Source organism: Accipiter gentilis, chromosome 6 (genome assembly GCF_929443795.1).
Source record: "Accipiter gentilis chromosome 6, bAccGen1.1, whole genome shotgun sequence".
Taxonomy (NCBI): Eukaryota; Metazoa; Chordata; class Aves; order Accipitriformes; family Accipitridae; genus Astur; species Astur gentilis.
The window spans coordinates 26,725,629-26,739,108 of record NC_064885.1 but is presented as its reverse complement, the minus strand read 5'-3'; the positions used below and the strand labels follow the sequence as shown (position 1 = coordinate 26,739,108).

The 13,480-nt window shown below is 37.4% G+C and overlaps 1 protein-coding gene across 9 annotated transcripts in view; it reads left to right on the top strand.

Moving 5' to 3' along the window:
* The window catches only part of TRIP12 (thyroid hormone receptor interactor 12), a 79,906-nt gene that overhangs the window by 31,595 nt on the left and 34,831 nt on the right, over positions 1-13,480 (top strand). For 7 of the 9 annotated variants that reach the window (XM_049803174.1, XM_049803173.1, XM_049803168.1 and 4 more), the window contains exons 3-4: positions 4,143-4,268; positions 5,251-6,050. In XM_049803174.1, the coding sequence (XP_049659131.1) occupies positions 4,143-4,268; positions 5,251-6,050 (926 nt within the window). The remainder of the gene's footprint in view (positions 1-4,142; positions 4,269-5,250; positions 6,051-13,480) is intronic. The other 2 variants (XM_049803176.1, XM_049803175.1) reach the window with 1 other exon arrangement.

The following is a 13,480-nucleotide window of genomic DNA, read 5'->3' as shown; positions in this document are numbered from 1 at the left end:
GGGGTGGAAGGTACTTACTGTCACTTTCTTAACTCTGTATCCACATTGTCACCATGTGTGTTGAAGAATTGTGCCCTTGTGGCTTAAGTTCCCAGTGATGCCATAGTATTTACTTTGAATGGGAGCAATTTGGAAGCGATATTGTGAGGCACACAATAAGATCTTTTCTGAAAGTGGTGCAGTTGACTGTTCCTTTCAGTTGTGAGCAATGTTTCAGTGTATTGGTGTGGAGTAATGGAAGTGGTCCTCTGTACTAAGAACTATTTACTAGTGCTGCAAAAATGTTTTAATTTTTTTTAGTGGCATGAAATGACAGTGGCACTTATTTTTTAATCTGCATATTGTCACTTCTGAAATCTTTAGGAATAGCAGTATTTAAGTAGGATATAAATTTGACATAAATGACTCCTATGCTCTTGCAGTTGTGTATGAAAGTATGATACTTTATAGAAATGCTAAGATTTTGGAATATAATATATATATATGTTCTTGTGCATTTGGGATTGAAGGCTAAATGAGAAATGAGATCCTTATTAGCTGCATAGAGGACATTGGTATAAGCAGAATCTGAAAGACACTTTGGACTGAACTTTTTCAAATACTAAAGCAAGAAGAATGCTTTTGTTAGTTATACTACTTTTGTTCTGAACAGGATTTATAATACATTAACTGTTAACATCTTACCTGAGACTTGGTGTAAAACTTAAATTTAATGTTTGAATTGGTGGGGAAGACGGTAGAGTACTTCTAGGGAGAGAAAGTAAGGGGTTTTTTTACACGGGTTTTTTCATCTGTGCTACTGCTTTTATTCATCTCAGTTTTGACAGAAGTAAAAGCATGTTTAGTTTTGTAGACTTCGTGTTTGGAAGCATTTAATACCTCACACTCAGCTGCTGAGGAACATGACTTAGATGAAACACTTTGTTTATGAGCTAACTTCAAAAGTCATGTTTTTTTTTTTAATATGCACAGAGTAACTCTTTGAGGACAGGTTCTAGTTGGTTCTTTATTATGAGTTTGCTAGGGAAGGCTAAGGCCTGGCAGTTTCATAAACACTGCAAACTAAACGGTGGGTCACTTATCAATTTCTGTATGTGTGTCACTCTAAACTGAGTGTCTTCCTGTGAATTAAAATGTGTATCAGCAGACAGCTTTGTCCAGTTGAGTGAAGCCTTGGAGTAGATTATGAAACTGTGTTTAAGTTGTGGGGAAAAAAAAACCCAAAAAACAAACCCCAAGAAAAAAAACACCCAAAACCACTTGAAGGTGCAGCAAGTGCTCAGCTCATAAATACTTAGCTTATCATTTTTCATCATTATTGAGGGACTTAGCCTCTCCAAATACTTGTTGCTAGAATATTTGTTTAAATGAAGCTTCTGAGTGACCGATATATTAATGGAAAAGAATGAAGAGCTTGTAACTGGCTAAGTTGCAAGTTAAAAGCCTTAAATCATGGGCAAAAGTATGGGTAGCTTACAACCTTTAACAAGAATCAATCTTCTAGCTGCCCATGTACCTTTCATAGCACTTAGTTCTCCAAGCATTACTCTTTTTGTTTCTAGCTCGTCAGACTATTCTAACTACCTTTGTATGTAAGTTAACTTTTAACAAGACCTTAAGCAAGCTATCACATCCTTAATGTAAATTGGGACAATGATATTTGTTAGTTGGTGCATAGTTAAAGTTGTTTTAACTTAATCCTGCAGTCTCTCCAAATTGTCACTCTGCTTGCCATCATATAAATCTTAGAGAAGGGGAGTTAATGTCATGCTCCTTTTAACTGATATGCTACTGCCTGTACAGTTGCTATTGTCTTGTGTACCTTCTCTTTGCAACATGTGAGGTGAATGATTAGACTCAAAGAATGAGATGTTGAGAGCACATTAGGGTTTCAAAAATAAAATTTAAAAATATTCTCATCAGTTTTGATTCCCCATCTGTTATGCTTCTAGTGTAACCTTTCTGCTCTGGCTATGTGTGTTATTTCTACTGGTAGTTTGATGGATAAAGAAAATAAAGCAAATGCAAATAGTCTACATGATACAGTATACACAGTCCCCAGGATATGGTTGTAGCTTTATTGGTCCACATAAATTGGACATTGTTATGAAATTATATTTGTAAAACTTGTAAGAACCTGAAGGGTTTAAAGGTGAAAGGGGGGAAGCCTGGAACAAGTGGAAACTCTTCAGTGCATGATTTAAGTACTTGATGTTTTGCTTTAGCCGTATTTTGGTTGAAAAGATCTTCAATTATTTGTGTTCTGTGAATACTTAAAACACTAAGTTGAATCTAGTTCTAATTAAAGCAAAACAAAAATCTTTAAAGGAAAATAACCTTTAAAATATACTTCAGAATAAATGAACCCTGATCAGTTAGCTTACATAAAAAAATTAGATTCCTGCCAAGTGTAAATTATGTAATAATGTCTGTTACTCCCATAATAAAAACATTTCGGGGGAAAATTAAATTTTACGCCTTAATCTTTTGTTGGGAAAAGGAAAATCCAAACACTTAGGATTAGGTGAAACGTTGCCAAGTTTACCTTGATGGAGTTTGCTATTGTGCACTAAAGATCTAACTTCTATTTTACTTGCTTTTGATAGTAAAAATGATTTCTTTTAGTATGAGAAATAAAAATAAATTACTGGAGTATGGAGAAGATGCTGTTAATTTAATCTTTTCAGACTGTTATGCTCTTAAAAAGATGAGCCACAGGAAATGTTTTGAATATGTGCTGTGTAGGTGCATTCGTCTGTTTGAGTAACCGACTAAATGAGAATACTTAGGAAGAAAACAGAGGAAGGAAAGTTATCAAGAAAAAACAGTCATATTACTGAAGTTTTACCATTTTGACTCTAAGCAAATTATCATGTGGTTATCACTTAGGTGATTATGCTTGGTACTTTTTTCCTTACAAGGTTTATGTTTAAGTTTGTGTTGAAATCCTTAAGAGGGTGGTGAAACTTCTGGTCGATAGCAGGCTTTAGCTCTGCCTTTGCTACTAGATTTCTGGCATTTGGTTGGAAGAAGCTCTATGAAAGCTTGTGGAACTCTTGTACCTCTTCTTCCACTTACTCTTTTGGCCTAAACTTTTCAATGTTTGGGGTTATGGATTGGATTTGGGGTCATGGGTTGGAGCAGGACACTTAAATCTGAAGTCTATAGTTCTCCCCTTTTCCCCCATATGATTCAAAGATATTTGCATAGCTCAACTCAAAGGACTAGATAGGATAGGTTAATAGCATATAAACATATAATCAGCAGTTCTTTAACCTTGAAACGTTGGTTCTTCCATCATTAATACTAGGCTATTTTGAGATTTCATTAAAAGCAGTGCTTGGAGTTTCTGCATAGGTAGGATATGAGTAGTAGAGTTTTCCTGGTGAGTCAGGAAATGTACAATAAACCATTTTTTTGCATGCAGCTGAAAGCTACTAGGAAGACCTCTTGTATCTTATCTATGTGAAACTCATTACTTTCTCTGACATCACAGGTTTCCTGTCTCATCCAACTGCCTTCATTGGTAGCATGCATTTCTTCGTTCCTCTTCAGCTGTTACCAAACAGCTCTCAAACCTTTGAATTGGTGGATCTGCAGCCAGAAAATAACTGGCAGGGTTGAGCTTTCCTATCAAGTGGAACTGCTTGCATTCCCTTTCAGAGCATTAGATTTTCTTAAACTGAAGAGCAGAGACAAACTTGTAAACACTCAACTGGATAAATGCATAGAATCTTGAAGTTGATGAGTATATATCCATTTCTGAGAAGAGGTCTTTGACAGGTGTTCTAGTCTTGTGCCTTACTGTGCTAGCTTAGTGCTTAAGTAAATTATTCAGTAATCTTACACACCAGAAAAATTTGAATTTATCTGCACAGCTCAGGTGTGAGAAGATGTTTTATTCATTTAAAATGACTAAATAATTGTGTGCTTTACAGAACAGTTACACTGGTAGTGATTTGTGACTGCACCAGGTGATTCTTTTGAAATATTGCTTTAATGTTAGGGGTTGATATGGAAAGGTTTGAAGCTGTAAACTAATATTTGTAAATGGTCCAAAAAATAAATGATAATTCCATCTACAGGTTTGTATCTGTATCTTGGAATCCTGATAGCTTTCTGTTTTGACTTTCTGCTGACAGGTCACATTTAGGGCAGGCAAAACATAAGGCACATAGCCCTCCTGAGAGTAGAAAATCTATTTCAAAGACACCCAAAGTGCAGTCTAATACTACTTCTGAGCAGTCCAAGGGACACTTTTCTAAAAGGTAATTGTGCTTCATATTCCTATGTTAACTAGTGTTATCTGCACTTCACAAATGTGTATAATATATCCAATTATACAGAGTTCTTATAATATGTATGACTACTACATTTGAACTAATCTAGGTATTGCATTCGGTGGTTATATTTCAGTGTTTCACATTCTGTTTATGTTTTGTTTTTCTAACTTGCCAACTAAGAGCATTCCATCAGTGATGGGGAGGAAATTATTTCTGCATAACTAGTCCTGGAATACTTGCAAGGTCTTTCTCCCCTTTTCCTGCTTCATGTTGGGGGAAGATTGCCCAAGGAGTTCTGAGCAATGTTCAATATTAATTGAAACATGTAATAATCTAAAGTATGTGTGTGTTCAATGGTAATCATCTTGGCCATGCTTTGTCTGCTTTTTTATACACTTATGCTGTATTCACACTGGAACAATTTTCTATCATGTTGAAAATTTTGCCATTTTTGTGTGTGATTCATTACCTCAATTTCAAGATTGATGAGAGACTATCCTTTCATTAAGAGCCTACCTTGAACTAGAATCCAGTTATGACTAGTTATGCATTACTGAACACTCCTTATTCTCTTGTGGAACTTATGTTCTCAAACATTTGGATAATAGCTTCATGGCTTGTTTTTTTTCCCTTTTTAATCAGTTTGATGTATCTATAAAAAAAAATCAGATAGTAAAATTTATCCAAGTTACCTCCTATATTCCTCTTTAAAAAAAGCAGTGTACTGTGCTTTTATTTTGGAATTTATTTTAGTTTTCATGCTAGCAAAGATTCACAGAATGACTTTCTCATACAAGCATGTTTTTGTTTGTTTTTTCTTGTTTCAATGTAAACTTGGTAATCAACAGTGTTTCTTACCTATGGTTTTCTTTATTACTAGAGAATGCTGACATTTATCTTGCAAAACTGTTGCAACTGTGAGGCTTCTTGAGTTCAACACTAATGCTGTTCCTGCTTGCTTCTACAGAGGCTGTAGTTCATCTGCCATTTTAATCCCACAACAAGAAGATCCAGAGAGAGTCAATACTTCAGAAAAGCAAAAAACGGGGCAAGTGCCTAAGAAAGACAATTCTCGAGGAGTTAAACGCAGTGCTAGTCCAGATTACAGGAGGACCAATTCTCCTAGCTCTGCTAAAAAACCCAAAGCACTTCAACACACTGAAACTTCCTTGGAAACTAACAAGCCACATACTAAATCTAAGAGAAGACACTTAGACCAAGAACAGCCCAAGTCTACACAATTGCCATCAACAAGTAAGGCTCACACCAGAAAGGGTGGAGCTGCTGGTAGCTCCCGAAGTCAGAAAAGGAAAAGGACAGAGAATCTGTCTTGTATAAAGAGTGGTTCAGCAGTTGAATCAACTGGCGCTGAAGAGAAGTCAGCAAAACTCTCCAAGCTGGCTTCAAAATCGGTGACCTCAGCCAAAGCTGGGTGTAGCACCATCACTGATTCTTCTTCTTCAGCTTCCACATCCTCCTCCTCTTCTGCTGTTGCCTCTGCTTCTTCTGCTGTTCCTCAGGGTGCCAGAGTGAAACAGGGAAAGGACCAGAATAAGTCTAGACGTTCCCGTTCTGCATCCAGCCCCAGTCCAAGAAGGAGTAGCAGGGACAAAGAACCCAGTAAAACAGGTGGCTCTTCAAAGTTCGACTGGGCTGCTCGATTTAGCCCAAAAGTCAGTCTCCCTAAAACAAAACTGTCTCTACCAGGCTCTTCAAAGTCAGAGACATCAAAACCTGGACCTTCAGGACTACAGGCTAAACTAGCAAGTAAGTTGTTCTTTTGTGAAAGAATAAGCATGTATGTTTTAAAATCAAGTCCTTTAAACAAATAGTTCTGTTGTTTTCAGGCTTCTTGGGACCTTTTTAGAGAAATTAACTTTTAGTGTGTTCTGCTGAGCTTTTAAGTAAAGCTGTGACTGGAACTCTTTACAGCTAAAGCAAGTGATTTAGTACAGTCAGTGTTCTCTAAGTTTAAACTGCGGCTCTGTCTTGCAAATCAATTTTAAAAATAAAATAGATACAAAGTAATTGGATGTTTTGATGGGAACATACATGTTATAAAACTCTCTTGATTATATTCCTCCTGTCAGATTTTTTTCTCATTTTCTTAAGCTTTCTGTCCCAAAGTGGGAATGATAAATGCTAGAAAACAAGTAGATAGATGTGGTTTCTTGTTTCAAGCCCACTTTCCTATTTTTTCCTTGTTGTGAGAATCTCTGATGTTACTTTAAGAACAGTAATCTTTTAAACCTAGTGTACCTAATGCCTGGTTTGTTAGTCACTTTATCTTCTAAATAGTTCTTAAAAGTATGTCCTCTCTCTGGTGCTGAACTTGAATAGCAGGTACTGTTCTTGGACATTGTCACAAAGTAATATAAGCTGGTTTCAAGCAGAGCACCTGCTTGCTATTGTGCAGATATGCTTGTAGCTCTGTTGCCTTGGACAAAATTTTTTTTTGAAATGCATTATGTTGCCTTTGAGCACTGTATGATTTACTTATAGCATGTATTCTCTAAAACTTGATTTAAGAAGTTGGTTCCTAAGCTTGTTTGCTGTTGTTCTTTATCTAGGCATGATCATAAGTAGCCTGTCCCAACTGGGCTATGCCCATAGCTAATACTAATGCAGGAAATATGTGAAATAAACAAGAGCAACTGGATGTCTTCCTGTATAATCAAAATAGATTTGATTGACCTAACAGGCTTGTTTTGGATAACTTGCATGACTGGAGTATTGATTCTGGAATGACCTAACCTAACTGACAAAGAATGGCATTGAGGAAGGGGGAGACCTCTTTAGCAAGGCTTTATCTACTTACTCCATGGTTCAAGACTTAGTGGGTGATGAATTCCAGAGTAAAAACTCTGAATTTGCATAGGGTAGAGTGAGGCGGAAGTGGGTAGGAATCGGGCAAGAATGGGACTGACCAACAAGCTCCTAGCAAAGTCTGTCCTTGTTACAGGCAACATTTTAGTAATGAAGAAAAGCAACAGGGAGGAGAAAGAATTTACCTCCAACAAGTGAACAACGAGAAGGTGAAGGAAGAGAGTAATTTATGTGACAAGTTACAAAACTTCAGCAAGGAGTGAGAAGGGGAAGGGTGGGATAGCACAATGTGAGGGGAAGTGTGTTGAGTAGCTTGAAAAACAGCATTGAGAAGATGAGCCTAGGCTGTCTCCACAAAGAATGTACTGAGAATGCCAGCTTGACTAGCTTTAGATCTTCTGTGACCTGAAAGTCATCTTTTGCAAAAAGATAAATTTAAGTTGAACTAAGACATTTAGGTATGTCACAAAACCAAGTTGGTATGGACTTGTAGGTATGTGGGTATGTATAAAAAGCCACTGGTAAGGGGTATAAAGCATGGTGAGAGACATTTCTAGACACCAGTAGAGGTTAAAGTTACTTTCTCTAGATGGTGTCCCATTTGGGGGGGTGGAAGGCACTAACAGGTGAGACTAGGAAGTCTAAAGTGTCTAATGCCTCTTTATTTTACTGTAGATTACAGCAAAACTTATTCCAGTGGTGGTTATATTGAGTATCATTGATCAGAGTAAGTGGTTATACTGAATATCACTAAATAAGAACTTGACCTAGAATAGGAGATAAGTGTTAAACTATGATATTTTCAAATAGTCTCAACCTTTCAAATAGTGCATTAGAGCTCTTTGACAACAGATTGAAGTGATCTTGGAATCAATAGTAACTATTGTTAGCTTAGCCCTTTTAAAAAAAGAGAAGACTTGCCTGTCATACAGCTTTGCTAACTTGAAAATATTGGTGCAAATTTGAAATGTTTTAACAAAATAGGCATTTTGGATAATGCTGAGAAGTGTCAAGAAAATATTAAGAAAATAAACCTCCAGGGTAGGTTTCTTTAAGGAAGAGTGGGCAAGTTCAAATTTTATTTTCTGTAGCAAGCTAGTACCCTTGGAGGATAAGTGAGCAGAAGGGATTTTTCACACAAATAGTGACACCCCTAAAGCTTTCTAAAGCTGTAGGTCCAACAGTGATCTAGAATAAATTATTGAGGTGTACACCCCTCTGCCTGGAGACATGTCCCTAGAAGTCATAGTAATCCTTTGTAGAAAGTGAAAGCTAAAACTCAGTAGGCTTATATTGGGGTATAATATGAAACAGATGCTTGAAGCAATTTGCAATAGGGCTTATAGAAATAGTGGGAGATAAATAAACAACAACCGTAAGGAGCTGCAAAAACTTCAGGAAAAATGATGGGGGGGGAGTGGTTCTAGGAAGAGAAGTGGGAGGAGATGGGAGATTATTCTGGCTAACATACAATCAGTCATGTCTAAGCAAATGCCATGCTGTTCATTTCCGAGTATTGCCGTTCAGGAAGTAGAAGAAGGATTACTAGTAGTTGTGATCTTTGAAGGAAAAACTAGAAGAGATGAGCTGGCTTACTCTACTGAAGAGAAGAATGAGGAGAGACATGGTTGCCAATTTTGCAGAAGCTTTTCACGTATTGGAGGGGAATATCCTGAGGTTTCTTGTCCAGTCCTCACTGGATAATTAATAAGTGTTAAATGCAGCCAAGGTGACTTTCAGAGTCTTCAGTGATACAGCAGACTGTGTAACTGAGCAGTGATGTCACTGAATAACATCTATAGAATTTGTTGGAAGAATAAAAACAGGCTAGACAACAAGTTTCTTGTTTTGCTCACTTGATTTGACTATGTTCACATCCCTTTCAAACCCTATATTTTGTAGGAGCTTTTTAAATGTTGCGAATTGGGTCATCTCAGTGATTATGTAACAATATAAAACCAAGCTTAATTATGTCTCCATTATTAGGGAAACCTCTACTGTGTTTTGTGTAGTGTCTTGTGGCCATTAAGTAGGAAGAAGCTGGCAGTCATGCCTGGGACAGTGCTGAGAGCAGGGTAACTTTAGGGTAGCTATCCCTGACTGAGAAGCCTCTACCTAATAGTTTAAGATTTGCGGGGCTGGAGAGATTATTGGGATACACTGAAAAGCCACATGAAGGTGAACACACGGCATGAATGGTGTATAACTCTTGGCTTCAAGGGATTTGGCAGAGGTGAGGGAGAAAAGAGTCTGAAAATAGCTCTGAATTAGTTTATTTGGGATTGTGGATGACAGTGCTGTTTGCATGATGGTTGTTAGAGCCTTAGAGCTGTGGATTTAGGATTGAGGAAATAAGATGACTAGCTTTGAAATACTTGGTTTAATTGTGGTGATGGGCTGTGTGGAGCTATAATCAAGAGCTGGGGATGTCTGGTTTGGTGCTGAGGGAGGGGAATAGTGGAGTATTAGAATCACAGGAGGTCATCTTGCTGTCCTCTGCCACAGCTGTTTTCACCCTGTCTTTATTGTGTGAGGAGAGCAGCCCAGCACAGGAGCCAACCTGAAGTCTAAACTTCTAGTGCTAACAAGTAAATCTTTACTGATAATCTTTCTGAACTGCAAATAAAAGGCTTTCCAGGTTATGCACTGTGAAAGTTTGACTAACTTTGTTTTGGCCTGGGTAATACACTCAGACTTAAAATAAGTGAATGCAGTACAGCTGCATACAGAACTTGTTTGTTTCAAGCAACAAAAAAGCCTTAAAAAAAAAAAAGCTGTACAGTAAACACACTTAAATGTGAAGATGTTCTTAAGATTTTGTTTGTTTGTTTGATTTCTGTTGGTCTTTGCTGTTTCAGGTTTAGCCTGTTTCCTTCTGAGTCATTAACATGAGTGTTTGGCATGCAAATAGGATGATGTCAGGGCATAAGCAATATATCTGTTTGCCATAAGGAAACCTATGCTTCTGCTTTTAATTCTGAAGTTTACATCTGAAGTTTTTGCAGTTGCTGAATAAGAACTGCTTAAACCCAATTTTCTTTTGGCTTGTTGGAAGTCCATCTCTGTTCACAACTCTTACTAGCTGTTTGAAATAGACCTCTTGATGATAGCTCTGTGTATTACAGAAATGGTTTGATGTTCATCTCCAGAAGCTGTTTATTCAGCACTAATTCCCCTGAAAGGCCTTTCTGTCTTTCTATGGCAGTATGATTGGTGCTTTCCTTCATCAGGCAGTCACAGGGCATCTGTGATCCCATCTCTGAATGCTGGTTGTGCCTTATTTACCAGTGAAGGTTTGGGACTGTTAGCCTCCTGCAGATCCTATAGATACAGGACTAAATTTCATGAGGCCACGCTGGCAATGTGTTAAGGGGGAGATCAAATTTTGATAACAATGCAAGTGAAAGGAAGAAGGTTTGGTCCTATGCTGAAGAAATTAGCAGTCCTGAGCTTATGGTGCTGGGAAGACTCGAAAGGGTTTGCCAAAGATGCAGATGGTAAAATTGACATAGGAAGCCTTCTTAAACAACAGACTTCAAGGGCAGAGAGTGGCATTGAATAGCAGGAAGGGAATGAGCTCTGAGAAGTCTTAACTTCCTTTTTAGCCTTTGAAACTAATAGAGGGAGGTGGAAGCTCTTATGTGCCCTGTTAGATACATCAGAGGTAGGGAAGTAAAGACTTGGGGAAAGAAACATGCAAAAAGATCTGACAAGTAGAACATTCTTCCTGAGCAGCAGGAGAAAATGAGCTCAACTCTTCTGGGTGCTCAGGCTGTGATGTATTCTGCAGCTCATCCACCAAGCAGTAACTGGGTAACTCTTTAAATTTTCTAAAACCCTTTTACTGAGGTAATTCAGTTTAAAGAGATGGCTCAGCTATTAAATGCCTCTTACAGAAAAGGACAAGCCATTTCACAGCTTCATTGCCCTACTGTTTCATGGTGTCTGTGCTCATCTGACCTGTGTTAAGTAAACTCAGCTCACCAAACTGGCAGAACACTAATAGAGCAAAAAAGCGTATCAGGTGTGCACTTTGTGCATCTTGGGATTTGTTTAGGGACAATAAGACATGAATGAGTGTACCATACTGTTAAACAACAGTAAGCTGTTAAGCTATCTCTGCTGTTTTGTGAAACCTTTGCCCTTAGCAGAAATCCTATTTTGATACAAGTTAAGTCAATCTTACTTCACTTAGAGTGGATGTGTGGTGTGTCATTGATAGCCTATTACTAAGCTGATAGGAAGTTACTTAATATTTAGCTCTGACTTCTTGGAAAAAAAAGTACCCATACATTTGAAGTAGTAAGTGGCATGCTGACATAAAGAATTAAAATGTATTTGTATATTTTTTTCAGTGAACTCTACTGCAGCAGGGTGATTAACTTGTACTTTTGCTTTACATTTAGAGTAATATCTCACTTAGAATTTCACCGTACTGTTACAGGTACCAAGTAGCCTACTTTTCTATATGTGCAGTATGAACTCAAGAGTCGTAAACATGTTTTATCTGTGGAATAATACAGTGCTATACCTAGTGCCAGTTAAAGCATGCATTTCTATTGTAAAATATAACCAGAGTTTTGTTGTGTCTTTGCACTTCTAGTACTTTAGAAGCTTGGATAGCTATGGAGTGGGATCCTGCTACAACTGTTTCAAATTGTTTTTGTCTGTATCTCTACTTTATAACACATTCCTATTCCCCCCTGCCCTATGAGTGTCTTACTGTATGTAAATAGGGTTGGAGTTGTGTATTTCTGTTGTAGCAACTTCAACTTAAATTTTTGGTTTGAAAGCACACATGGTAAAAATGCCACTGCTTTTTTTGAATATTTGAGAAAGTTATATGTTTTGTTCTATACATACAGACCATCTGAAAATTCAAGTGGCTGGCCTGCTTCAGTTCAGTTCTTGGTGGCTGTTAAATACAGAACCTTGTTGTTATCTTAAGGTTGCCAAATTTTTTGAGATAGTAAGCCAGGTGTGTGGTAAACACATGGATATCAGGTTAACCTTCGTCTGCATGGAACTTAACTGCACACTTCATTGTGTTCCTGGGTCAAATATAGTACAGTGTTTGAAAGGACAGACTATTAACCAAGTCAATAATAGCTTTTCAGATCACTTTCCCTTTTCCTTTAAATATCCAGTCAGAAGCTGCATAGGTATCATTTAATTCCTCAGTACCACAACTCAGCATTCCTGGAATGTTTTAGGATTAAGGAAATAAACAGGAGCCAGTTTGATAGGTACTGTGCTCCAAACCATTGCACATTTAAATACGTTTTATTTCTGCTTTGTTGCCAGAAGAGGGAGCAGTGATCTGTCTCATCTTTTCAAAATTATTTACATCTGTTCTAGTAATAGTATATCCAAATTGAATGTTATGGGATTCTCTTTTACGTTATTTACTGTAGAGGCAGGGGGGACTGAAATGTAAAGCTGGGCCTGATAAAGATTTTTAATTTTTGACACCTTAATTATCAACCTGCGGGTTTGGAAGCTGTCGGGGGGTATTTCAGCCTGATAGTAAGCTTGCTCATCATCTGAGAATGTTGTATGGCATGGGTTTTTTGTGTGTTTAAGATTTACCTGGTTCTGCAGTGGGATTTGTCAGCAGAACAATGGCTTCATAAACTAAAATAAATTAATTTCAGTTGGGTCAATTTTCAACAGTGCAAATAGTTCTAAATTAAAAACTTGAGAACTCCTTCTCTAAAGCTGTGAATATATGCTTGGTTATCTGCCTCAAGGAAGGCCTTATGACAGTGATAGGGGTTGAAGGCATGTAGTTGAAATAGGAACACAAATATTACATATGACAGATCTCAACACTGTTAGTGCTTGACTCCTAGAGGTGAGCACGGTTTTCATTTAAGGCAGTTATTCTTAAGCCATACTAATGTGAATGACACTGATTAAAAATTACGATTCAGCTAGTGAAGAAGATTAAGTTTATGCTGCACAGATTCACTCAGAGGTGGTGGAAAAGACGTGCAACCACCACTGTCCTCCACCCCAATGTAATTTCTTTTTCTTTATCTAAAGCTAAAGCATCTCTTTTTAAGTGTTTTGAACATCAACATGTAAAAATAATAAATGTGTATCCCATAATGTGGTATCTGTTTATCATGAGAGACTTACAAACTCTTGTACAACTGTAGTGTGTAGGGTAGGAAGAGGTGTCTAGGTAACTACTTGGAATTTAGTATTACTTACCTCAAAATAATGAGTAAAAGTAAATATCTGAACCTTCCTTTTACTGGTGTAGCAGTTCAGTGTAAGGTGACTGAAAGCTGATGTTGGCTTATTGTGGTTCTTATGTAGAGGCTGTTATTCTACACAGAAGTTTCCTGTATACAGAAGTTTCATTT